General features: G+C 44.6%; 1 protein-coding gene across 2 annotated transcripts in view; it reads right to left on the reverse strand.

Annotated features, from left to right (window-relative positions):
- Window positions 1-24,461, reverse strand: part of AGPAT4 (1-acylglycerol-3-phosphate O-acyltransferase 4) — a 139,797-nt gene that overhangs the window by 83,519 nt on the left and 31,817 nt on the right. For both annotated transcript variants that reach the window (XM_003898375.4, XM_017958448.3), the window contains exon 2: window positions 11,884-12,150. In XM_003898375.4, the coding sequence (XP_003898424.1) occupies window positions 11,884-12,061 (178 nt within the window). In that variant the 5' untranslated portion in view covers window positions 12,062-12,150. The remainder of the gene's footprint in view (window positions 1-11,883; window positions 12,151-24,461) is intronic.

The following is a 24,461-nucleotide window of genomic DNA, read 5'->3' on the forward strand; positions in this document are numbered from 1 at the left end:
TGAAAGCCGTAACTTAAGTCACAAGTGAAATTTAATGCTTCTAAAAACAAATGGGCACCTTGTCTGAGAATTAATTTATTTATAAACCATATGAATAGCTAAGACAACTTGATTTAAGCCAAGCATCCACTCATACAATTCAGTATCACATGTGTATTCCTAAACTTGCTGTTTCTTTAGGGCCACCTGTTTGAAATTTAAAGTGACTAAATTCCCTATTTAAAATGTAAGGTCATTTCTTGTACCAGGGACACAGATTCACAGTAAAAAAGATAGAGACAGAGACACAGACAGAGAGAGAGAGAGACAGAGAGAGAGAGAGAGAGGCAGATAGATACATTTAAAAAAGAAATGGATTGTTACTCAAAATATGTGAGGCATGCTATCACCGTTACATTATTCCTGTTAAATACTTAGAACTCCAGTGTCCTTACTTATCACTCTGCATTGAATCAGCTTCATGAGACTGTTTCATTTGGATATTTAATATGCTTACAATCACCAGGTACGCCAGCCACACAGCCTTCACTATTACCAGATGACCTGAGCTAATAACACACTAATGTCATCATTAGACCTCACTCCCAATACCTCCTTCTTTCTCCTAAATAAACAAAAATGTGTTGGCATGAAGGGTTAATTTTGCAATAAGCATCATATGGCAATGTTTAGCCAAGTAAAAGCCCAATTCTAAATAAAATCATTTGACTAGGAATTGGGCCAGAGTGTAACAGTGACTATGAGGAGAAAACATTATGTCTAAACTGAGCTGCAGAGGCAGATAGACAGCTTCCTCAATCCTTCAGATTAAAAACCCTAGAAGCGCATGGTACAACAGAATGGATGACCTTGGCGAGATGACTTCATTTTACAGCTCCTCATGCAGAGCAAGTGGAGGTACCAAAGATTTGTTGTCTTTTTTGGCCAGAGAGGCTGCCAGTAAGACAGAACCGAATATTGCAAAATGGTTAGGCAATGCCCCCACGTGATTTGTGACGGGTGTCCCTCTCCTATCACCCTTCTGCCTTTCTCTACGTTTGAAAGACAGAGTTTCATCCTATCTTTCCTACGCAGACTGCCCCAGTGGTTGTGCAAAGCCATTCTGAAGGCTCAGACGGCGTATTTATATTTCTTATTTTATTTTTATTTTTGAGACACAGTCTTGCTCCGTCACCCAGGCTGGAGTGCAGTGGTGCGATCTCAGCTCACTGCAATCTCTGCCTCCCGGGTTCAAGCGATTCTCCTGCCTCAGTCTCCCGAGTAGCTGGGACTACAGGCGCCCGCCACCACGCCCAGCTAATTTTTTTTTTAATTTTTAGTAGAGATGGGGTTTACCATGTTGGTCAGGCTGGTCTCAAACTCTGGACCTCAGGTGATCTACCAGCCTTGGCCTCCCAAAGTGCTGGATTACACGCATGAGCCACTGCACCTGGCCCTGAACAGCGTATTTAAAGAGATGACACAAACGCCAGATGAACATGCTGAGCAAGGAACACATGGGAAGGAAACGTGTGAGGCTTTCCCTCCGGTCAGCAGAAAATCCACCCCTTGGGGCTGGGTTTCCAGCATGGCAACCACTGGCTGGACCTGAGGGGGGCAGCTGCCCCCAGGTAAGTTTCCTACACAGTTTATATACAGTTTGTCACTTTCCTCCATGTCCAATGTCACCAGCCCCACTTTACTCCTTTGAGTTCCTGGATTTAAGAGGTGGGAAAAAGGATTTCTTGGCCTGGTCCATGGATAAAAGCAAGGTATTTCATTGCATAATCTCTCATTTCCTATCTTTTCAATAAAATAAAGGTAGGGGTGGGAGACATAGAAAGGAGGAAAAGGGAGAGGAGAGAGAAACAGAGACCATATTAATGTGTCATTTACCAGGAAATTGGACTTCACCGCCACAGTAGAAGAAAAGACTTAGAACACAGACTGGATTCATTTTCTGGGGCTGCCAAAGGACCACAGACTGGGGAATGTAAGTAACAGAAATTGATTGTCTGAGTTTTGGATTCCAGGAACCTGAGATCGGGGTGTTAGCAGGGTTGGTTCCTTCTGAGCATGTGAGGGAGGATCTGTGTCACGGCTCTCTCCCAGCTGCTGGGAGCCAGGTGTTCTTTGGCTTACAGGGGACATTGTCCTCATATCTTCACATCGTCTTCCTCTCTGCATGTCTTTCTCTGTGTCCACATTTCTCCTTTTTATAAAGACACAGGCTTGTGGGATTAGGGCCTACCTTAATGGCCTCATCTTAACTTGATCACCTATGAAGACTCTGTTTCCAAACAAGTTCACATTCACAAGCACTGGGCTTTGAACATCTTGGAGGGATATAATTCAGCCGTGACACCAAGCATCCAGCTCTTTCCTCTTAGTTCCTTTCCATGAATGACTACAGTATTTGGAATGAGGGTTGACTATGCTCTGCTCAGGTCCTGTAAGGCACAGCCTGAAACACCTTCCTCATCATCCCTGGTCCCGGGTCCTCTGCCACACGCGGCCTGGAAGAGGCAGCCAATCCATCCATCAATCAATAAAAGGTGCTGATGAATGTCACCACACTTGATTTCACAGTGGGCTCACTTTATATTTTCCTTTTCTACTCATTCCAGAAGCTGTTCCTTATTTTGTCCTTTTTTGGTGTTTGGGTTTCATTTTGTATTTTTTCCGGTTTATAAAATACAAGATCATTGTGTAAAACATAAGACATCCAGATAATAAGACAATTTTCTAAAATCATCTCTACTTCCTAAAAACAGCACTCTGACAAGTTTACCTCCAGTCTATATTTATAAAATTGGTATTTGAATGTACCAACAGTTTTGTATTACGCTATTTTTACTTAATAATATTTAGTAAATGTTATCACTAAGTAGTATGTACTTAGTAATAAAAAAGTAAGTAAATGTTATTACTTAATAATATTTAGTAAATGGTTCAAGGGAATAATGACCCAGCTGGGCATCTTTCTATAAAAGATTATGCATGGACAGATGTTTTTTTTCAAATTCAAATTAATAGTTTCTAAAGGCACATTCTGAACAACTGTTCAGGTCAAGACAAAAATAAATCTTGAAGTAAACCGATAGTCACAATTATTGAAATTTCTGAGGGATGGATACTCGGAGCCCATCTACTGACAGAGGGTCAATGGCTGCAAGTTGCTGCTAGGCGCCACTGTATGCATGCCCACTGTCCTGCAGGTGTCTGTGGATGCTTCCTCTGACCTCATTCATTTGCACAGCCTCACGATACAGCAAGGTCATGATGACATTTGATAGGTTCATCTCCTTTGGGTGCCTGGCTGCCTGAATAAACCCATTGAGCCACTTGGTGATGCCAGCATATGCTCCTTCCACCTACTGAACCACCTTTCCTCTTGCCAATATCTCATAATTCCCCTCATTCCTCAGCACCTGGCTCGTGATGCTGCTTCACAGGGACATCACTGTGCTCTGCACAGGATGGCCGGGCTGTCCTGTTCCCTGTACTCCCTGTGTACCTCCAGTCTAGCCGTCAACTCACTGCTCTACCATGCTGGGTCTACGAGCCTCCTCCACTAGACTGGGTCCCTACCGAGGACAGCAGCTGCACCCCTCTCACCTCTGTTCTCCTGGTGCTGACCCCAGTGCCTGGCCCCCTGGGCTGAGCTTGGGTGCATGTTTGTTAAAGAATGCCTGCTGGGCGGCGACAGGCATTCTGCAGTGAATTAGCATGCACAGGTTTGATCCTAGCAGATGTCTGCTTAACATCATCCTTGGGTGTTAAAATAAAAACTTGCATAGCATTTGACATTTGCTTATTTCAAAGTGTGTTAGAAAAAATGGATTTTGGAATCTCAGCTCTCCTCCTCACTGTCCAGCCTTAGGCAAGTCATCCAACCGCTAGGCCTCAGTTAACAGGGGAATTGCCTGTTCGCAGAGTGGTGGTGTTAAGTAAATGAGGTAATGGCTAGGAAAAGTTTAGCACAATGCTTAATACATAGTCACCACATGACAAATGTAGCAAGTGTAATGACTGCTGCTGAAAATAGCTGCCCATTAATGACTGTGCTTCTCTTTTTATTCCATAGCCCCGTGGAGTGGCACCTCAGAAGTCACAGGTTTGAGAGCACATCACCCACTACACTGACCAGCTGGACACATGGCCTCACCTCCAGAGTTTGGCTCCTCGAATGCAGGGCAGGGCTGGGTTGTGCTAAAGTGAAAGGCTCTCCAGTCAAAGACTTCCTGGTCCCAGTCTCTGCCCCACCACTTCCTGTGTGGCCCTGGGCAAGTCACTTAAACTCTCTGTGCCTAACTACTCAAAACAGTTCCTGGAACAGCAAGTGCTCAATAAATACTAGCTGGCTAATAAAAAGGCAGAATCAGGAAGTGTTGTTCCTCTTAGCTTGCACAGATCGTGATTCTTTCATTTTTCTCCTGTCTATCATTCCAGTATCATGTACATTCAGATACTTAAATTCTTTAACTTGATAAAGAATGGTCTTTTGTGGTTGTTTGCTTGTTGTACTATCCATAAAGCTTTACTAAGAGAGGAGAAAACAGAACAAGGTCCATTTATGCCCAAACATGGGATGGATGGATGGTTCTGTCCTGTTAATGCTGATCAGTATAACATGTGGCAGGTAGCACTCGTTTTGTAAGAGATTATAAGATCTTTAGACAACCAGACTGCAGCCGGGTGTGGTGGCTCACTCCTGTAATCCCAGCACTTTGGAAGGTCGAGGTGGGAGGACCACTTGAGGTCAGGGGTTCAAGACCAGCCTGGGCAACATGGTGAAACCCTGCCTACTAAAAATATAAAAATTAGCTGGGCATGGTTATCCACCCTGAGTCCTTCCAATTACCTCCTCCACCCTGACTCCTTCCGATTACCTGCTCCACCCTGATTCATTTGGATTACCTGCTCCACCCTGACTCATTCCAATTACCTACTCCACCCTGACTTATTCGGATTACCTCCGATTACCTGCTCCACCCTGATTCATTCGGATTACCTACTCTGTCATAACCATTTTTCCCACCAAAGCACTCACCCCTGTCACTCTCTTTAAATTAGCCAATAAGAATCGGTTTAGCCTGTGCAGTCTAACCCTAGCCAATAGGGGAAGGACACAGCAGCAGGGGCCATGTGCGTCAGGGATGAGAACCCCTTCCCCTCCCTGGTCCAAGTGTGCCTTCACCATTGCTCCATCTGTAGGGGCGCACCCTTCTATAGCAGTAACTTGCCTTGCTGAGAATTAAAAAGAAAATTTTATATTCGAGTGCTATTTCTTTTGCAGCACCGAAACTTTATTAAACAAACCCCTGTCACTTCCCGAGGTCTCCCAGGAGATACACCCCTTAGAACTAGAAAAGAAAACAAGGAAGGTTGCTCTTCGTCAGCTTCTGGAAGCACCCCCACTAGCCCATCACTGCTGGAAGCGGAGGGGCCTTGTGATGCCGAGCCCTCAGGGTGTGCGACCCCAGGTGAAGGCCGGCTGTGTTTGCCCGTTTCAGCTGTGCAGCGTGGACACACGTCAGAAGTAAAAGGTACCCGCAGGTGACAGGGTCAAAAGAGGACAAGGCTGTCCCAGCAGATAAAACTCCTGGAACCCTTGCTCAGTCCAGGGGGCAGGGTTTTGCCTTTGGGTTAGAATCTTACACCCGCAGGCAGAAGGAGGCCTGGGCGGGTCTGAGAGGCTTTAAATTCCCTTTGTCATGGGTCATGGGTCTTTTAAATGCTTTTCCATCTGACTTGACTCACCAAAGCCACGGCTGTGCAGCTACTTTGAAGGGCGAGATCACCAGTTTTAGGATCTAGTCCACCCACCGCCAGTTACCTGGGAAGGTGATCACCATCTGGGAACTGATACGGATGACTCTTTGGACCTTCCAAAAGGGGACCCAAATTTGAGGCTGTGACCTCCCGGCAGAGGTGGCCAGTAGGTCCTGCCCAACCCTACATTTTGACAGGCTCGAAGGCAGTGATATGAAGGGTTAGGACAGGGGCCACTCAAGGACACTCCCTTTCTGACATCTTAGAGATGAGTAACTAACTACTGGGACAAGTGAAGGAGTCAAAACCTGTTTGGAACTCAAAGAGTGAAAACTCCGCTTAGATTGAAATGAGAAAAAGCAGCCCTGTCATTAATCAGGCGGGGAAGAGAGGCGCAGAGGAAGCCGGCTGCAGAGTTAGCAGAACAAACTGCTTCTCTCAAGGTCATGCAGTGGTTGGAAAAGCCACAGCGATGCTCTCTTTGGGGGATCAACAGCTTTCTTACCGACGTGACACCACAGACTTCCCTTGTATTTTCATTTGTGGGGTCGGGGGGGTGGCCCACACCCAATTGTTGCCTGGCCAAGTTGACAAACATCAGGAAGCTGCCGCCCTCCGTCTTTTCTCACTTATCGGAGAGTCAGAAAGGCAGCCAGGCAGCGCCGGAGAGCTAGGTTCACTTGGTATAAACTTTTAACACATAGAATGAAAGCAGATGATCGCACATGGACGCGGCCAGGATTGCCCTCAGTTACCATAGCGGAGGCTCCTGAGAGGTCACCTTGCCTTCCCTGTGCTGCCGGCCAGGAGGGTCTGCAGCTGGTAGGAGTGTCCCCAGCCTGCTGATGGTGGGTTAATATACAGCAATGACAGCAAAATGAAAGTGCTGGCCCAGCACCCACAGCATCATCCTGAGGCCATCAGAATGACAGATGACTTCCCTCGGGGGAGCTCCTAGGCAAAGCAGGGAAGAAGAAGGAAGAAGGAAGAGAAGACGGAAAGCTTGTTTTGTTTTACAACTTGATAATCCAATGTGCAAAAAGTACTTTGTCCATAAGGATGAGGAAACCCAAATTCAGGCCTCACCTAGCAGGTCGCCTGGCAGTCACACACCTGGAGACAGTTTCCAGTGCTGGCAGAAGAGCAAATCAGTCTGCTAGTGTCTGGGATTAGAATGGCATACACAGGAAAGCACACAAAACCAACAGCTCGCACACCTTTCAGGGCAGAGATCCAGAAACACCAGCCTCTAGTGGGTCTCATGTTGTGACTCATGTGCCAAAGACTGCTCTGTTCCACTAAAGCTTCTGTTCCACACAAGCTTGTCTTGTTAGGTTTTCAGACCTCCCTGGTGACACCTTGGTCAATAAGCACATGAACAGACTCAAAATTGAGGTATCCTTGCCCAGAGGAGGGACTAAAAAGCACAAGTCCCCAACCCAGATGGAAGACCTGACTGCCTTTTCGCCCCAAGGCTCTGGCTGGGTGGAATATCTGCTTCCTCTGAGGAAAGCAGATTTGAGATCTCCCGTTCTCCGTGGTCGTCAATTTCAGACAGGTTCCAGTAATTACGTGACTTGCTCTGCACTTTCTCCAGCAACTCGGAGCTCCCAGTCCTCTTCCATGCACAGCCCTTGCTGCCACTGTTCCTGATTTGTTCCCAGGCCCTGGTCCCACCTTCCTGGTAGGAGCAGACCAACTTCTGCCAGGCCTCCTGGTCACTGCCAAATCCCTTCTCGAGTAGCAAATCTGAAGTGACTTAGACATCCTGAAGTATGTTACCAATGTCTATTGTTATGCCAGCGAGACACAGATAAATCACTTTCACCACTACACGCAGTAGTGTTGTAAGAGACAACATAGAGCTTACTCTCCTTTTGCGAACCTTCTACAAATACAGCGGCAAACACTCATCAAGTGTGAGGCGTGGTGGGAGTGGTGAAAAGGAAGTAAACAACTTCCCAAGAGGAAAATCAAAAATTCTAAATCCTTTATTAGAACACGATCAGAAGCCCGGTCAACTCTTCCATCCCCTTTACTTCAAATGTCGCTGAGTGTTTTGAAGTTACCTGTCCAAGTAACGAACCAATAGGAAGAAAGATCAATACACCCTTGCCAACGCCCCTACTCTTCCTCCTTCCATGGACACAAATTCCAATTTCCATCCTAAATGTGATGTACTTTAAGGAATTTCTAAAGCACTTTCAGACAGAGCATCTCATTCTGCATTTTGAAGCGGCCATTGTAATTGGCCCTGTTATTTGGACTCAGAGAGTTTATGTGGCTCACCAAAGGCGATGGATGGAGCCTGTAGCAGGGGAGGCAGAATGTGTAATTTTGCAGGCTGGCACTCCAAATTCTCACTCCCTTCTTGCCACCATGTGGCCTTGCCCATTAAAGGAAGATGTGTAGCTGTGCATCCAACAGCCGTTTAAAACCATAAGCGTCATAGTCCAGGAATATTCAGTGGCAGGCTCCAGCTCATAAAGCCTGTTCACAGCAACACTGAATTTGGAAGCAAGGCACCGGGGCTGGGGGTGTGGGGTGGGGATGGTCAACACTGAATTTGGAAGCACAGCACCAGGGCTGGGGGCTGTAGAATGGGGCTGGTGCCCACTGTGTTTCATTTCACTGGCCCTTTCCAGGACAATTAGGTCATCGGCAATCCTTCCCACCCCCGCCTTTTTTTTTTTTTTTTTAACCCTGACATTAATAGATTCTCCTAATCTTTCTGTTTTGTTTTGAAATCCACAGTGTCAGAAAGGAAAAAAAAAGCCAGTCTTGGCCACCTTTCCCTAGAGATTAAATGGCACATCCTGCTTAGTGGAAAGGCAATGAAATTCTACTCTTCACCTATCTTCTTCTAACTTTCTTCCTTCTTTTTACCTTAAAGAAGCTGGCTCCATCCTCCCTTCCTCCTTCAGCATGCCAAGCCAGCCTGACTTGGCCTTTCCTTTCTACAAATCTAGGCAAAAATAAGACAAAGCAACCCTCTAAAAATCATCCATCAAGATTATATTACTTTGAACTTGTTATTCATGAGGTTGGTTGCTGCCAGTAGAATAAAATTCTCTGCTCGGTGTCTTGGTGTGTCCTGCTGTTACCCAGGCTGTCTTTACTGCTTGTTTTGTCTCTATTTGTCTTTTACATCAGCATGGCCTTTTGCATGAAAGCTTTACCACACCAGGGCTGGTAACCGCTTTGAACTTACTTGTTAACACACCAAGCTCTTAACAAATATTTAATGAGATAAGAGGCAAAGACATAGCTCTGCTAGACGAAAGCGAACACAGAGATGGAAGGGCTCCATGTCTCAAGGAAGCATTTTTTTCTGCCTTTTCCTTAGAAAATCAGCTGCAAATGATGAATGCTCATGACTGTCTAAGCTCAGAGTGACTCATACGCCAGAAGACACAATTAAAGGCATGAACAGTTTCTATCTTAAGTCACAGGAAAGCAGAGGAGAGTTACAGCACAGACGCTGCAGAGTCATCTCCTAGTGAAGCTGCTGAATTCGCCGCGAACTGTCTCCTCCTCTGGCTGATCAGTGGCCCAGCAAGGTTTCCTAAACACTCTTCTTACATGGCCTTGGTTACTGTGAAATAATTGACAGAGGAAGTCTGTCAATTATCTAGAGCAAGGAAAAGGAAGCAGGAAGAGAACAGCCCTGCTAGCACCTAGAGGGATACCAGAAACAGAGAATCCTGGCGAGGATTCTCTCAAACCTGGGGATAGTTTGCACGGGCTTATCACCATAATGTGCCCATGAGCCACCCAGGATCATCACCCTCACTTTCTACCGTATTCTCTTTTCCCAGCAGCCAGGACTGCTCCTCTAGAGGGAGAAATCTTCCCTTCCCGTTTCAGATTGTTTAAAAATGCTTCTACTATTGCTTGGCCCAAAGCCCTAGGAAGCCTTCCTCTGGGAACGTAGGCAAAGGTCATTGCTGGGGTGCACCTGGATGGAAGTGCTTCCTCTGGGGAAGAAGGCACAGAGCATCACTGGGTATACCTGGATGGAGGTGCTTCTAGACCTTCAGTAAAATTAGACTGCCCACCCTTCATTGCACCCACATTGAGATGCCAGTTGTCTTAGATGGTTAATTCTTGAGTTTCATTTGGAGTTTGTTCTAAATAATTAATTTGTGATGGATACAAATCTGCCTTGCTTTCTGAATTTGTTGCCCATCTTAATTTCCACCAGAAACAGATATGCTAACGCATCCTGGGAAAAATATCTCCACAATCCTGCCATAAACTTAGCATGTCTTTACCATCAATCAAAAGAAAAATATGGTACTCTCGTGGACTCTGATTCCAAATCCTGTTTCTTATTTCTTAACTCCAAACGCGAAATGCAATTCTTAACCATCCACTTGAAATTTGGGTAGGGGTTATGGCAGTACAAACATACAGGATTTCACATTGCAAACTAACAGATTTTGAAATCTCCATAGGTGCATGCAAGTCACATAAATGCAGGTTTCAATGAAAAGCGTAATCAGTATTGCTTTGTTAAGTTTAAATTCTGCTTAAATAGAGACCAACTGCTAGAGGGTAAAAAGACGTTTAAAATTATAAACATCTTTTAAATCTCAGTCGACTATCTCCTTTCCCTTGATTACAAAAGCTCAACTCTCTTCAAACAGCTACAGTTCCTGTCCAAATCATCTCCTACTGTCTCTGCACTGTTTGTACAAGTTTTTCCTTTTTATATACCACCGTAGAGGCGTACATACTAGGAGACCATTGTTAAGTGACGTCTATGACAAGGAAAGTACACTGCATCATATTGGATTGAATTGGTGGTTGTACCCAACGGGCCACAGACAAATAGACTACAGTTGCTGTTTTACAATGATAATTCAAACTTAGGATCTTATGAAGACTTTCAAGACATATTTCTGTAAAGCATTATAATACAAGACATGGAAGGTCTTGCACTCAAACTATATCTGAAATAGTATCAGGCATATCTGTAAGTTCTGAGCTGGTGAAAAAAGTCATAAATAAGGATATGTCTATGACTTTTTTTCCTTACAAGTTAGTATTCTGAAGTTTAACAACTAAGACTGGATCAGTGGTAATCCACTTGGATAATTATACATAGCTTGAATTGTTTTGATTCAAATTCAAATTTGATCATTTTATTTAAATGGTATCAAAAATATATCAATAATTTTGGACTCTTGGCATAATCTTAGATAGATGATATTTAATAGCCAAATTTTTTAAAAGCTCATATTTTGAAATATATTCACACCTACATATATCATTATTAATATCACACTGCGTTCTCTACTTTTGAGAATAGGTATAGGCTTAAGGCTAATCAATACCAACAGCAAAATGCATTTCTAGATGTCCCAATATACTCATTCATCTTTTCAATTGTTGAAACTCAGGCCAGTCAAATTAGTCATGTTTGAAATGGCCTAGCATAATCAAACATACAGACACATACACACACACAAGTGAGTGTACTTAAAAGTGGAGAAATAGGAGTAGGGTTGTGAATTGTATCAATGTCAATTTTCTGGTTGGAATATGCTATTTCAGTTGTGCAAGATGCTACCATAGGGAGAAACCGGTCAAGGAGTGTACAGGATTTCTCAGTATTATTTGTTACAGCTTCATGTGAATCCATTATCTTAAAATAAAAAGCTGAAGAAAAAAGGCAAGGAAGAAAACAATATAGTATACTGCCACTCGTTTTTAAAAAAATATATGTATGTATATGTATCTATCTATATAGACATACACACAGAAAGATGCACATGCATTTACAAGTATAAGAGCTGTATGTATGCTATTCCTATAAGGATAACTAAGAAAGCATTAATACTGATTGGTTCTGAGGATAACTAAAGAAACTAATAGAATGCGTATTTACTTTTCGTCGTATACCTGTCTGTGGCTGTTGAATTTTGAGCTACTGGCATTATTCATTCAAAAAATAATTTTGGGGGATTGAGAACAAAATAGCCATTTCAAACCTAAAACAAACAAAAGCAAAACAAAAAAACAGCTCAGCATGCAATGAAAGCCTAGTGAATCCATATCAAGAGCTGTAATTCTGATACACACATCCACAATAAAGACGAAAATATAGAATCTTAAGTATCTTACGGCTTGAGATGCAATAGGACAGTCTGCAGTTGATCTTCCGGAAAAGCTGCTTGTTAATTGGCCAGAGGAGGAGAGTGAAGAGCTGAACGGTGTTGATGATTAGCCCCGAGGCAATGAAGACGTAGCAGAAGACCAGGTGACACAGGAACTGAGACTTCAGCAGTCCCGCGAGGTCCATGGTGTGTGGACGCTCTTATTCAGAAATAAATAAATACCCACAGTCCAAGATTTCCAGAAGGAAGAAAGATCCAGGACTCAGGAAGGCGTCTAAAACACAAACAAATAGGAAATGTTAGCAAAAACACGATGTGCTTTTAGAGTCAGAAAAAAACGTGCTCTGAAAAGAAAAATATACACTTGAGGTTAAACTCACTGTGCGTTAGTTGATTTATCTTTATTTTGCCAACATTGATGTAGTGCTTACTTCCTGTCCAGCATAGTCTAAGCCCTTTAACAATAATCCTTTCATTCTCCCAATATCCTCTGAGGTTGGTACTTTGATTACAGATGAGGAAATTGAGGCCTGGAAGGTGGAGCCACTCGGCCAGGGTTCACCGCTTCCCAGCTGGGCAGTAGCTGAGCCAGCCACGGGGCCCTGGGTCCCACTTGACTGATGGCTGCCCACAGGACAGGCCACAAATCCGGCTTCCCCTCCTGCTGCCATCGCGGCCTGAGCCCCATTCTCTCACCCCCAGCCCCATGCCATCTCCCTTCTCTCATTCACCTCCTCCAGATCCCCGCTCACCCCTCACTTCCAGCAGGACTGCCCTGAAGTCAAGCCTGCCCTGACAAGGACGAGGACACACCCAGAGTGGGCGCCACCCCTCAAGCACCCAGGACTAGGGAGGCAGTGACTTGAAAACCACCACTGTTTCTCCAGCACATGAGGGCCATCATTGGCACAGGGTGGGAGCTTAATTTTAAAAAATATTTGTAGAATGATTTAGCGAAGGTAGACAAGGGCTCAATTTTGAGGATATCAGTAAATACAAATAACTATGAAGGTACGAAAACTACCCCCACCACACCCTGGTCACACACACACAGACACACACACACACAGACACACACACACACACACACCCGCTACACACACACACACAGACACACACACACTCCACACACACACACACAGCATACACACACACATACAGACACACACACACACACACACACCACACACATAGACACACACACCACACACAGACACATAGACACACACACAGACACATACACACACACACACCACACACACACCACACACACACACACACATAGACATAGACACACCACACACACACAGACATAGACACACACCACACACACACACAGACATAGACACACACACACACAGACACACACACCACACACACAGACACACACACACATCAACACACACAGACACACACAGACACACACACACAGACACACAGACACACACACACCAACACACACACAGACACACACACCAATAACACTAACAGACACACACACCACACACACACACACAGACACACACACACCACACACACACACAGACACACACACCACACACACACACACAGACACACACACACACACCACACACACAGACACACACACCACACACACACATAGACACACACACACAGACACACACACACACCACACACACCACACACACACACACAGACATAGACACACACACCACACACACACACAGACATAGACACACACACCACACACACACATAGACACACACACACACAGACACACACACACACACCACACACACACACACCACACACACACAGACACACACACACAGACACAGCCACACACAGACACACACATCTTAAGTGTTCTGAAATCAGAAAGAAACTCAACACACACATACAGTTAGACTCACAGTCCTCTAATCAGTCTCCAGCTCAAAACAGAATAATGAAATGACTTTACAGTTTGGGAAATAAACGGTTTCCTTTGAGGAAAAGGGCAGGAGTTTCAAATACTCTGATGAAAAGGAAAGCTGAGAGCAGTGGACTCGCTTGTCCTGGAAGCAGAAGAGCCTTGCAGACGACCCCAGGAAGACGTCTAATGTTACAACAAACTTTCTAACAATAGTAGTGGAGAGGCCCTAAAATGGTTACAATCTTTATTAATAATGAACAATCTGTATACAGATGGTCCTCGACTTACGCTTCCACTGAAAATTCCCAGCTTTACGATGGTGTAAAAGCAATATCCATTCAGAGAAATTTTAATTCGAGGTCATACAACTCTTCTGTTTTTCACTTTCAGTACAGTATTCAATAAATTACATGGACTATTCAGCACTTTATTACAAAATAAGCTTTGTGTAAGATCATTTGGCCTAACCGTAGGCTGACGTACATGTGCTGAGCACATTTAAGGCAAGCTAGGCTAGACAATGATGTTTGACAGTTGAGGTATATGCAATGCCTTTTTGACCTACAATATTTTCAATTTGCAATGGATTTATCGGGATGTAATCCCATCATAAATTGAGGGGCTTCTGTAAGAGTTTCACACATATGATCTCATTTTAAGGCTCCTATGAATCCCACAAGATGAGTATTCTTATCATCCCATTTTTCAGAATAAGAAACTGAGGCAATGGTGAGGTTGGGCAACTGCCTACGCTTGCCACAATCGGTAGCTGATCTTGGGGGTCACTTTTAACTCTGAGCTCTTTCTCCTGCACGTGTCAGGAGTATTTTGGGCTCAGAACTCCCTTTTGCAGAGCAGCCCAGAAATTACCCCAAGGGCAGAAGACAGCACAGCTTTTAGTGCAGTCACTCCTGGGCCATGCAGGTTGGCTCTGAGGTTTCAGGCATACGGAGATCACAGGGAGGCATGTTTGCATTTACTGGAACTATCTGGAAGGCAGGCTGCATTCCTGCAAGATTCCTATACATTTCTGATAGAAGGGAAATGGGAAGAAGCTTTTGGCCTGAGTTCTCTGAAATCATCTTTACTCCACTGAGACATCCCATTCTCTAGGCCCCGGAAGCTCCACTCTCTGGCACAAATCCAGGCCCTGCAGGGTCTGAATCATCACATCTCTGGCCTTCGCAGACAGCACTTCCACAGACATTTCCAGGCTGGAAAGCTCCGTACTGAGTTTCAACACTCCCAGGCTCCCACTGAGGAATAGGCGTTAAGCTGGCAGCCCCCGCTCAGTGCACTTGACTTTGGGAGCCACGTAAATAGGAGGGGTTTACATGGGTTTGCAGTTTGGCAGCAGTAACAGTTTGATGTTGAATATTCATGCAATTTGCCCATTTTCCCCCGGATTAGCCACTAATGGCGTCAAGACAATCTGGTCAGGCCAAGCTCCAGTTTTCACTAGGTTTCTGGGGCCTAGCGTTTGTAAATTACTTGACAAATCCTTTGTTTTGCCAATTCTACACTATGAAAAGGAAGCCAGCTGACATCGGAAATGCAGGGGATTAAACACTACCTTCCTCAGTGTCCAGTTTAATATTAGGGCATTAGGAAGAAAAATAAAGAATTCTTTTTTTCCTTATAAGATTTCAGGGTAAATTGAAATTTTACCATATGCCCTCCGGTAAAATCGTCACTAGTAATGCATGAACCAGAGTCTCACATAGCACTGGTGAAGCGTAAAGAGGAACCCAAGCAGAGGAGCCTAAAGAGAAATCAGACAAGGCTTGGTGTGTTTGGGGTCTTAAGTTGCAGCTCCACTTCTGTCCTCAAGGCCCGTTTCCTGGCCTGGTGTGTGGTGGTTGCATGTGGGCTTGAGAGTTCCATTGCCCGAGTTTGCGGCTCTGCTCTCTCTCTTCTTGGTTGTGTATTGGAACCCTGTTTTGGGCACATTAACTATTCTGCACCTCAGGTTTTCTGTCAGTAAAAAGGGACAACAGAGCCTGGCCGGGCGCGGTGGCTCACGCCTGTAATCCCAGCACTTTGGGAGGCCGAGGCGGGCGGATCACGAGGTCAGGAGATCGAGATCATCCTGGCTAACATGGTGAAACCCCGTCTCTACTAAAAATACAAAAAAAATTAGCCGGGCTTGGTGGCGGGCGCCTGTAGTCCCAGCTACTCGGGAGGCTGAGGCAGGAGAATGGCGGGAACCCGGGAGGCGGAGCTTGCAGTGAGCTGAGATCGCGCCACTGCACTCCAGCCTGGGTGATAGAGCGAGACTCCGTCTCAAAAAAAAAATAAAAATAAAAAATAAAAAAAAAAGGACAACAGAGTCTAATCAAAATCCCAGGGAGGCTATTGCTTTTTGATTTTGTGAAACTTACGCGGATTCTCAAATTTATATGCAAATGCCAAAACAAGAATAGTCAAGGCATCCTCTGAAGAAGAACCAGAAGTGCTGTGAGGTGTTAAATAATTTAACTGACTTTAGAATGAGGGCTGAGTATTAAAAGAAACACGGCTGAATTATGTCGGGGCGTGTCTGGAGGACAAATGTGTGACATAGGTCTTAAGTTCATTCCAGATAGACGTTTTGAGGACCCATCTGGATTAGTCCATTCTCCCACTGCTATAAAGAAATACCTGAGAATGGACAATTTGTAAAGAAAAGAGGTTTAATTGGCTTATGGTTCTGCAGGCTGTACAGGAAGCACAGCGGCTTCTGCTTCTGGGGAGGCCTCAGGAAGCTTTTACTCATGGTGGAAGGCAAAGAGGGAGTGGACATCTTACATGGCAGGAGGAAGAGCGAGACAGAGAGATGGGGGAGGTGCCACACACTTTTAAACAACCAGATCTCAAGAGAACTCATTCATTATACAGTACCAAGGCAGGACGATGCTAAACCATTCATGAGAACTCCACCCCCGTGATCCAATCACCTCCCACCAGGTCCCACCTCCAGCGCTGGGGATTACAAATTCAACATGAGATTTGTGCAGGGACACAGATACAAACCATACCAGCGTCTTTCTCATCTTGAATAAAACAGCACTTTCTCTTCTAATGTGGCAATTAGCCAATTTCATGTCATGCTGAAGAAAGATGGTATAAATATCTGGCCAGCGATGAAAATAGCTGGAGAGAAACATTTCAAAAATACTTTGCCTATTTCCCTTTTAGCTTTGCAAGTACCTACAATGTGACAGAAAGAGCCTTTCCAGCAAATCCACTTCAGTAGCTTATTATATGAGGCAAGGATATGACAAAGAACTTATGCTGTTTCTGAGCATATCAGAGCGGTACTCATAGAGTTTCTGAATCAACAGAGAATTAGGAAACTGCTGCTATGCCATATTTCTGTGAAAAAAAAGAAGATGCTTCTTACTATCAAGGCCAAAAATGATGAACTCATGTGCCTGACAAAGCAAAGATGATGTATTGCCTTTTTCTGGGTTTTGGTACTTATGAAATGAAACAGCAGGTGTTTTCCCATCAGTGAGCTCAGAAGCAGCGTTTTAAGCTTTACTTTTTCCTGAGATTCACCCCATGACCTTGAAAGACCCTAGGGATGGGAGTGCAGGAGGCCAAATCCTACTGGGAATTCCCTTTCAACAAGTTCACACCATGAAATCTGGCTACAGAAGCCGGCACAGTTACCTCTGGGGGCAGACAAATGACCCGATGAGGGCTTAAAGCATGCATTAAAAGTCAGCAGGAGGCCGGGAGCAGGGGCTCACACCTGTAATCCTAGCACTTTGGGAGGCCAAGGTAGGCAGATCACTTGAGGTCAGGAGTTCAAAACGAGCCTGGCCAACATGGTAAAACCCCATCTCCACTAAAAATACAAAAAAAAAAAAAAAAAAAATTGCTGGACGTGGTGGTGGGTGCCGGTAATCCCAGCTACTCGGGAGGCTGAGGCAGGAGAATCACTTAAACCTGGGAGGCTGGCAGGGCGCGGTGGCTCACACCTGTAATCCCAGCATTTTGAGAGGCCGAGGCGGGCGGATCACGAGGTCAGGAGATCGAGACCATCCTGGCTAACATGGTGAAACCCCGTCTCTACTAAAAATACAAAAAATTAGCTGGGCGTGGTGGCGGGTGCCTGTAGTCCCAGCTACTCAGGAGGCTGAGGCAGGAGAATGGCGTGAACCTGGGAGCTGGAGCTTGCAGTGAGCCTAGATCGTGCCGCTGCACTCCAGCCTGGGCGACAGAGTGAGACTCCGTCTCAAAAAAAAAAAAAAAAAAAAAACCCTGGGAGGCAGAGGTTGCACTGAGCCAAGATAGTGCCACTGCAACTCCAGCTTGGGCGACAGAGTGAGACTCCATCTCAAACAAAAATAAATAAAAGGCAGGGGGAGGCTTCTCTCGAGATAACGAGTCTCAGACAAACTACAACCTAGTGAACTAAGGCAACATGCAAAAGGGATTGTGGAAACACAAAGACATTTTTAAATCAATGAGAATAGGAAAAATGCTAGGAAACCCTATCTGGATACATTATCGGAATTTTCCAGAAGGCGGCACCTAACCCATGAGCTCAATATACATCACCTGAAAATGACGGCACCAGCATTTAAAACATAGACAAAAAGCAGCTGTCACTAGGAATCATAACAGATTCAAGGAGCCATAATCTAATCCAAATTACCTTTATTTCCCAGGCCACTGGTAGATTAGTAGATACTGAATTTAGCCAATCATTTGGCAAAGTCTCTGGCAGTCCTCAAGGGCACATATTGAAAAAGTGTTGGCTATGAGTCTGTGTGAAAGGAGCTCATGGCTGTTTGAGAAAGTAGGCAACTATCATTAACATTAGCAAGGCTTCTTACTAAATACCAGAAAGAGTCTCCTTCAGCACCACTTGGACGTAAAAACTAAGTCATTCATATAAGGATGGGAGAGACAAAGGGGGTTAAATACACAGGGGATGTTGACTATAAGCCAACAGTGTACCAAAGTGGGTAAGTCAGCTGGTATAGACCTTTAGAGAATATTAGAATACACTGAGTGACAAAAGTTCACAAAGAAGTATAATTCTTAACTGTAAAATAATAATGTGTGCATATATGTCATTCATACCTACCTCTGTTACTATATCTATAACTATCTATTAATAGTGGCTAAATGTTGGCAGAAGGATTATGGCTGATTTCCTTTTCTTCTCTGTGTTTTATCATTCTTTTTTATGATGAGAATGAAATCCACCCCTTTCTGGGCACAGAACTGGACAGATTCCATTTCCCAGCCCCCGTGAAGGTGAGGTGTGGGCGGATGATGGGCATATGCCACAAAGGTGAGATACTTGCAAGTCTCTGAGGGAGAAAAGGTACACTGCTTACCAACTTGAGGAAGGACCACAGGGTTGACATGCTCTATTAAAGTGAGCAGAAAGGTGATCATCCAAAGCACCAGACAAGAGAAATTCTGAAATGTGCAGGCAATGCGAGACCACCTGGAAACCAAGCACTGCTGTGTGTGTGTGTGTGTGTGAGAGAGAGAGAGACAGGGGTCGGGGTTGCAATGCAGCATAGTTGTTGGAGCTTCCGCTGTGGAGAGGGCACTGAGAGTCAGGCAGTCTGGCTACAAATCCAGGCTTGGCCACTTTACAGCTATGGAAGTTGATTAACTTACTTGGCCCTCACTTTCCTCATGTGTAAAATCAGAACAATAAACTTCAGCATGAGGTGGTTGTAAGGATCAAGTATAGTAAAGCATTTGAAACACTTGCCAGGATGCCTGCAACAGGGAGCACCCAAGTAATGGGGGATTTTTCTATCATTTGCAAGAAGGCAAAGAAGGAGCATCTAAGATAGATGACTTCGTCTCTCCTGGGAAGGCCAATGAGATGGTCATCAACTCAGTTTTCCTTCTCTACATATCCAGATCAAGACATTGTCTTTAATTTACCTGTAATGTGTTAAAGCATCCTTCCCCAGATGTTTTCATTCTAACCTATACTTTTTTGCTAGTGACTCAGAAATGGGAAATAATGCAGTCACCTTCCTTAACTATGTAATCTTCCCAAAGCATGGGATGGAGATGAGATGATAGGGTTTGGCTGTGTCTCCACCCAAATCTTACCTTGAATTGTAGTTCCCATAATCTCCACGTGTTGTGGGAGGGACCCAGTGGGAGGTAACTTAATCACGGGAGTGGTTACCCTGATGCTGTTCTCGTGATAGTGAGTTCTCATAAGATCTGATGGTTGTATAAGGGGCTTTTTACCCTTTTGCTTGGCACTTCTCCTTCCTGTCATCATGTGAAGGAGGTTGTGTTTGCTTCCCCTTCTGCCATGATTGTAAGTTTCCTGAGGCCTCTCCAGCCCTGCAGAACTGTGAGTCAATTAAACCTCTTTCGTTTATCAATTACCCAGTCTCGAGTATGTCTTTATTAGCTGTGTGAGAATGGACTAATCAATACACATAAAAATATGTTAAAGTGCAAACGAGACAAACTCGCTCACTCTAGCACCGAATTTCTCAGGTACCATTTCTACCATGAAGTTCTACAGACACAGACAGCCAGGCACATACACTCCAGCATAGCGTTTGGTCGACGGGACTCCTGAAGTGAGTTATGTATGGTGTAAGGCAGATGGTACCATATGCTGCCCAGCCTATGTTGGTGAAAACATAAGCAAATGAAAGAAAACTCAGAATTTCCCCATGAAAGAATCCAAACCGCATCCTTCTCTAAACACAGAGAGCTGTCAGTTTAATGCATTACAGTAGGCAACAGGATAACCTTAGTTAAGACTTCATATTCTGTCTTATTCAAAATTCGGAAGCTACGAAATAAGCACGAACTTCAGTCAAACTCAGGAAGACAGGCTAAACCTGAAATGGGATTAACTCTGCCACAAGCTGGATTTAAAAGGTGTTTATGTGTTTGTTCTTAATATATATTCACATTGCAGCACTCAACCAGGTGAGGGTTGTAGAAAAGGCAAAACTTTCTTTCTTCCAAAGAAATCAGTCCAAGAAGAACTGCTGAAATAATGCTCCTGCCCAATTTAGCATCATCATTAAAATCTAAACACCTTATTGAAGCTCTTTTGACCTCAAAATCCAGAACATACAAAAAGAGATCAAAGAAATGAATGCAAATTCTTTTATACTACTTTTTACATTCCAAACTAAGCTTTTTGTTTTTAATGATAATACTCCATTCTACAGAGATGAGGTAGAATGGGACTTCTAGCCTCAGTGTGAATACAAATCCATCTTTTTAGTAAGCAATTTCACACACATATAAGGACCTTAAACAGCTTCATACCACTTAATAGTGAACCAATTTCTGACTATCTTAAGGACAAAATTAACTTTCAGAAAATTCCCCACGTATAAAGATACTCAACCACTATTGTTTCCAACACCAAAAATTAGAAACAATTTGTATTTCTGACATAAGGAAACAAAAAACTGAATTATGGAAGATCCACCAAATGGAATAGGTGAAGTGTCACTAAAATAGGTTTGTAGTAAAATGAATACATTTTCACTATGATATTAAGTGACAAGATACAAAATCATGTGGAAAAAATAATCACAACTCTAAAAAAAGACGGAAGAAAAGAAAGCCTTACCAAAACACTAACAGCAGTTATCTTTGTGTACACGCGCGCGCACACACGCACACGTCTGTCCACCTGGAAGCCTGGGCTGGGTTCAAAACTACAGCTTCAGCATCTTGATCCTTAGGAAGAAACTGACAAGGTACACTCCAATATCCCTTCCAAGCCAAACACATGGATGCCCTCCCAAGGCAAGCTTTTCCCTCTACGCCAGTGCAGTCTTCCTCAACAGTGATTACGGGATCCAGCTCTGCCGCTCTTCCCCAACTCCCATCTACAGAGAAGATTCCCAAGTGGCCCAGGTTAACCAGATGAATAAAAGAAAACAAAAACCTCAGGGATTGGCAAAGACAGCAGCACAGCTAAAGTGGGGACAGCTGGCAGATTCTGTTTCAGAACCAATATTTTGGTCTCCAGGACACAGAATCCCCACGGACTGCAGTGCCCACAGAGGAGAGGGGAGTGGCTACAGTCCCAGGAGAAATGGGGGAGCTGGTGTCCAGCACACACTACATTCAGATCGCCAGCACTCCTTCAGGTCAGATGAATGTGGCCAAAGTCTCTACAACGGCGGCAACTAACTTGTGCAGGCCTGAGGAAGGTGCTCCGTTCTCACTCCTGGCAAACAAGGCTGGGTTCAGTTTTGACTCCCTTGGAGTTCGGTTGGCCTAATTCCTAAAACAAAACAGGAGAGAAAGTATTCTAGACTGGATTTAACTGTCTTTGGGACGAGCTCTAAGGAAAATAGTCCTCAATTAAAAAATAATCATCATTGGCCAGGTGCGGTGGCTCACACTTGTAATCCCAGCACTTTGGGAGGCCAAGGTGGGTGGATCATGAGGTCAGGAGTTCAAGGACAGCCTGGCCAACATGGTGAAATCCCTGTCTCTACTAAAAATACAAAACTTAGCTGGGTGTGGTGGCGGGCACCCGGAATCCCAGCTACTTGGGAGGCTGAGGCAGGAGAATTGCTTGAACCCGGGAGGTGGAGGTTGCACTGAGCCAAGATCACGCCATTGGACTCCAGCCTGGGCAACAAGAGCAAAACTCTGTCTCAAAAAAAAAAAAAAATTATCATCATCTGATGGTATGGCAGAAGCTTATACAAAATTCACATATTTTAAAATTTCATAGAATAGTCCTTTGTCCAGTACATGATGTCTGTTAAAACAAACCAAACTCTGAAGAAACTGTAAATCACATTATGTCCTCTAATAAATAACCTTTAGTCCCTCTTCAAAGCCCCACTGTTACATGATAAAAACTCAGGTCTATGGAAAAGTGATGCTTCTAAGTTTATATTTAATAGTTGGTTCTGAGTAGCTTGTGAGAGAAAAACAAATTGGCAAGAGCTCTTATAAGAGTTCACAGAAAGCTAAACTTAAGCAAACACAGATGGAAAACCTCAGGAACTTACTCTGTCATGAGAAGAAATAAGGCAGAAGGAAATTAAACTAAGTATTCTCTAAGGCTTTCTGTAGCTTTAACTGCTATGAGATGAAAATGTTGGCCGGGCGCAGTGGCTCAAGCCTGTAATCCCAGCACTCTGGGAGGCCAAGACGGGCGGATCACCAGGTCAGGAGATCGAGACCATCCTAGCTAACACGGTGAAACCCCGTCTCTACTAAAAAATACAAAAAACTAGCCGGGCGAGGTGGCGGGCACCTGTAGTCCCAGCTATTCGGGAGGCTGAGGCAGGAGAATGGCATGAACCCGGGAGGGGGAGCTTGCAGTGAGCTGAGATCTGGCCACTGCACTCCAGCCTGGGCGACAGAGCAAGATTCCGTCTCAAAAAAAAAAAAAAAGAAAATGTTTTTGTTTTTGTTCGTTTGTTTTTGAGATGGAGTCTCCCTCTGTTGCCCAGGCTGGAGTGTAGTGGCGCGCTCTCGGCTCACTGCAACCTCCGCCTCCTGGGTTCAAGCAATTCTCCTGCCTCAGTCTCCCAAGTAGCTGGGACTACAGGCACACACTATCATGCTTGACTAATTTTTGTAATTTTGGTAGAGATGGGGCTTCACCATGTTGGCCAGGCTGGTCTCGAGCTCCTGACCTCAAGTGATCTGCCTGCCTCGGCCTCCCAAAGTGCTGGGATTACAGGTGTGAGTCACAGCACCTGGCCAAAAATGTTTACAGTTAAACCTCACAGGGCTTCTGAATTATAACCAGTGCTGCAGCATCAGCATAAAAATGTTTAGCATATATTATCCCATTAGTTCTCACCAAAACCCACTATGGAAGGTATTGCCATTCTCATATTATAGATGCAAAAACCACGGTTTAGTTAGAGGAGGTGAAGTGTAAAGGGCTAATGGTGAGTAACTGTGGGGATCCAGCCTGGGCCAATCTCATGCTTTTAACCACTCTTAATGCTTCTTATAAGACAAGAAGCCCAACATGCTAGACTTCATGAACTTCAGCCTTCCGGGACGCCTGGGATTTCAGTCCATGGTCTTGTTTCTGACTGTTGGAGTGGTCGTGAGTATTTAAGCGACTTCCCTTTCACAGTCAGCCTGGGGAGCCTCAGTGGCACCTGTTCTCCAAGTAGAAGGCCACAACCTCCAAACCCCATCCAGCTCACCCACAGCCTCGGGGGGCTGGAGGGTGCAGACCTCAGAGTAGGTACACATTCTGAAGGTGCCAGCTGGCTAGATGCATTTCCAACAACCGAGGGTGTGTGAGCTATTTTCAACGATGCTCAGCAGAGGCATATTTTAAAATTATGCTCAGTCTGTGAAAGTCTCCAAAAAATTCTATCAATTCCTAATGAAAAATCCAATGTGATAAAACCCCAAGCTGAAATGAAATGAGAAAAATTAATCTTCCAAACAGAGAAAACATCCACAAAATTATATTCTGGTTAATAAGGAAACCTTGGTCGGGCGCAGTGGCTCACACCTGTCATCCCAGCACTTTGGAAGGCCGAGGTGGGTGGATCACCTGAGGTTAGGAGATCAAGGCCAGCCTGGACAACATGGGGAAACTCCATCTCTACTAAGAACACAAAAATTAGCCGGGTGTGGTGGGGCACGCCTGTAATCCCAGCTACTCGGGAGGCTGAGGCAGGAGAATTGATTGAACCCAGGAGGTGGAGGTTGCAGTGAGTGAAGATTGCACCACT

The sequence above is a fragment of the Papio anubis genome, chromosome 6 (genome assembly GCF_008728515.1).
Source record: "Papio anubis isolate 15944 chromosome 6, Panubis1.0, whole genome shotgun sequence".
Classification (NCBI taxonomy): domain Eukaryota; kingdom Metazoa; phylum Chordata; class Mammalia; order Primates; family Cercopithecidae; genus Papio; species Papio anubis.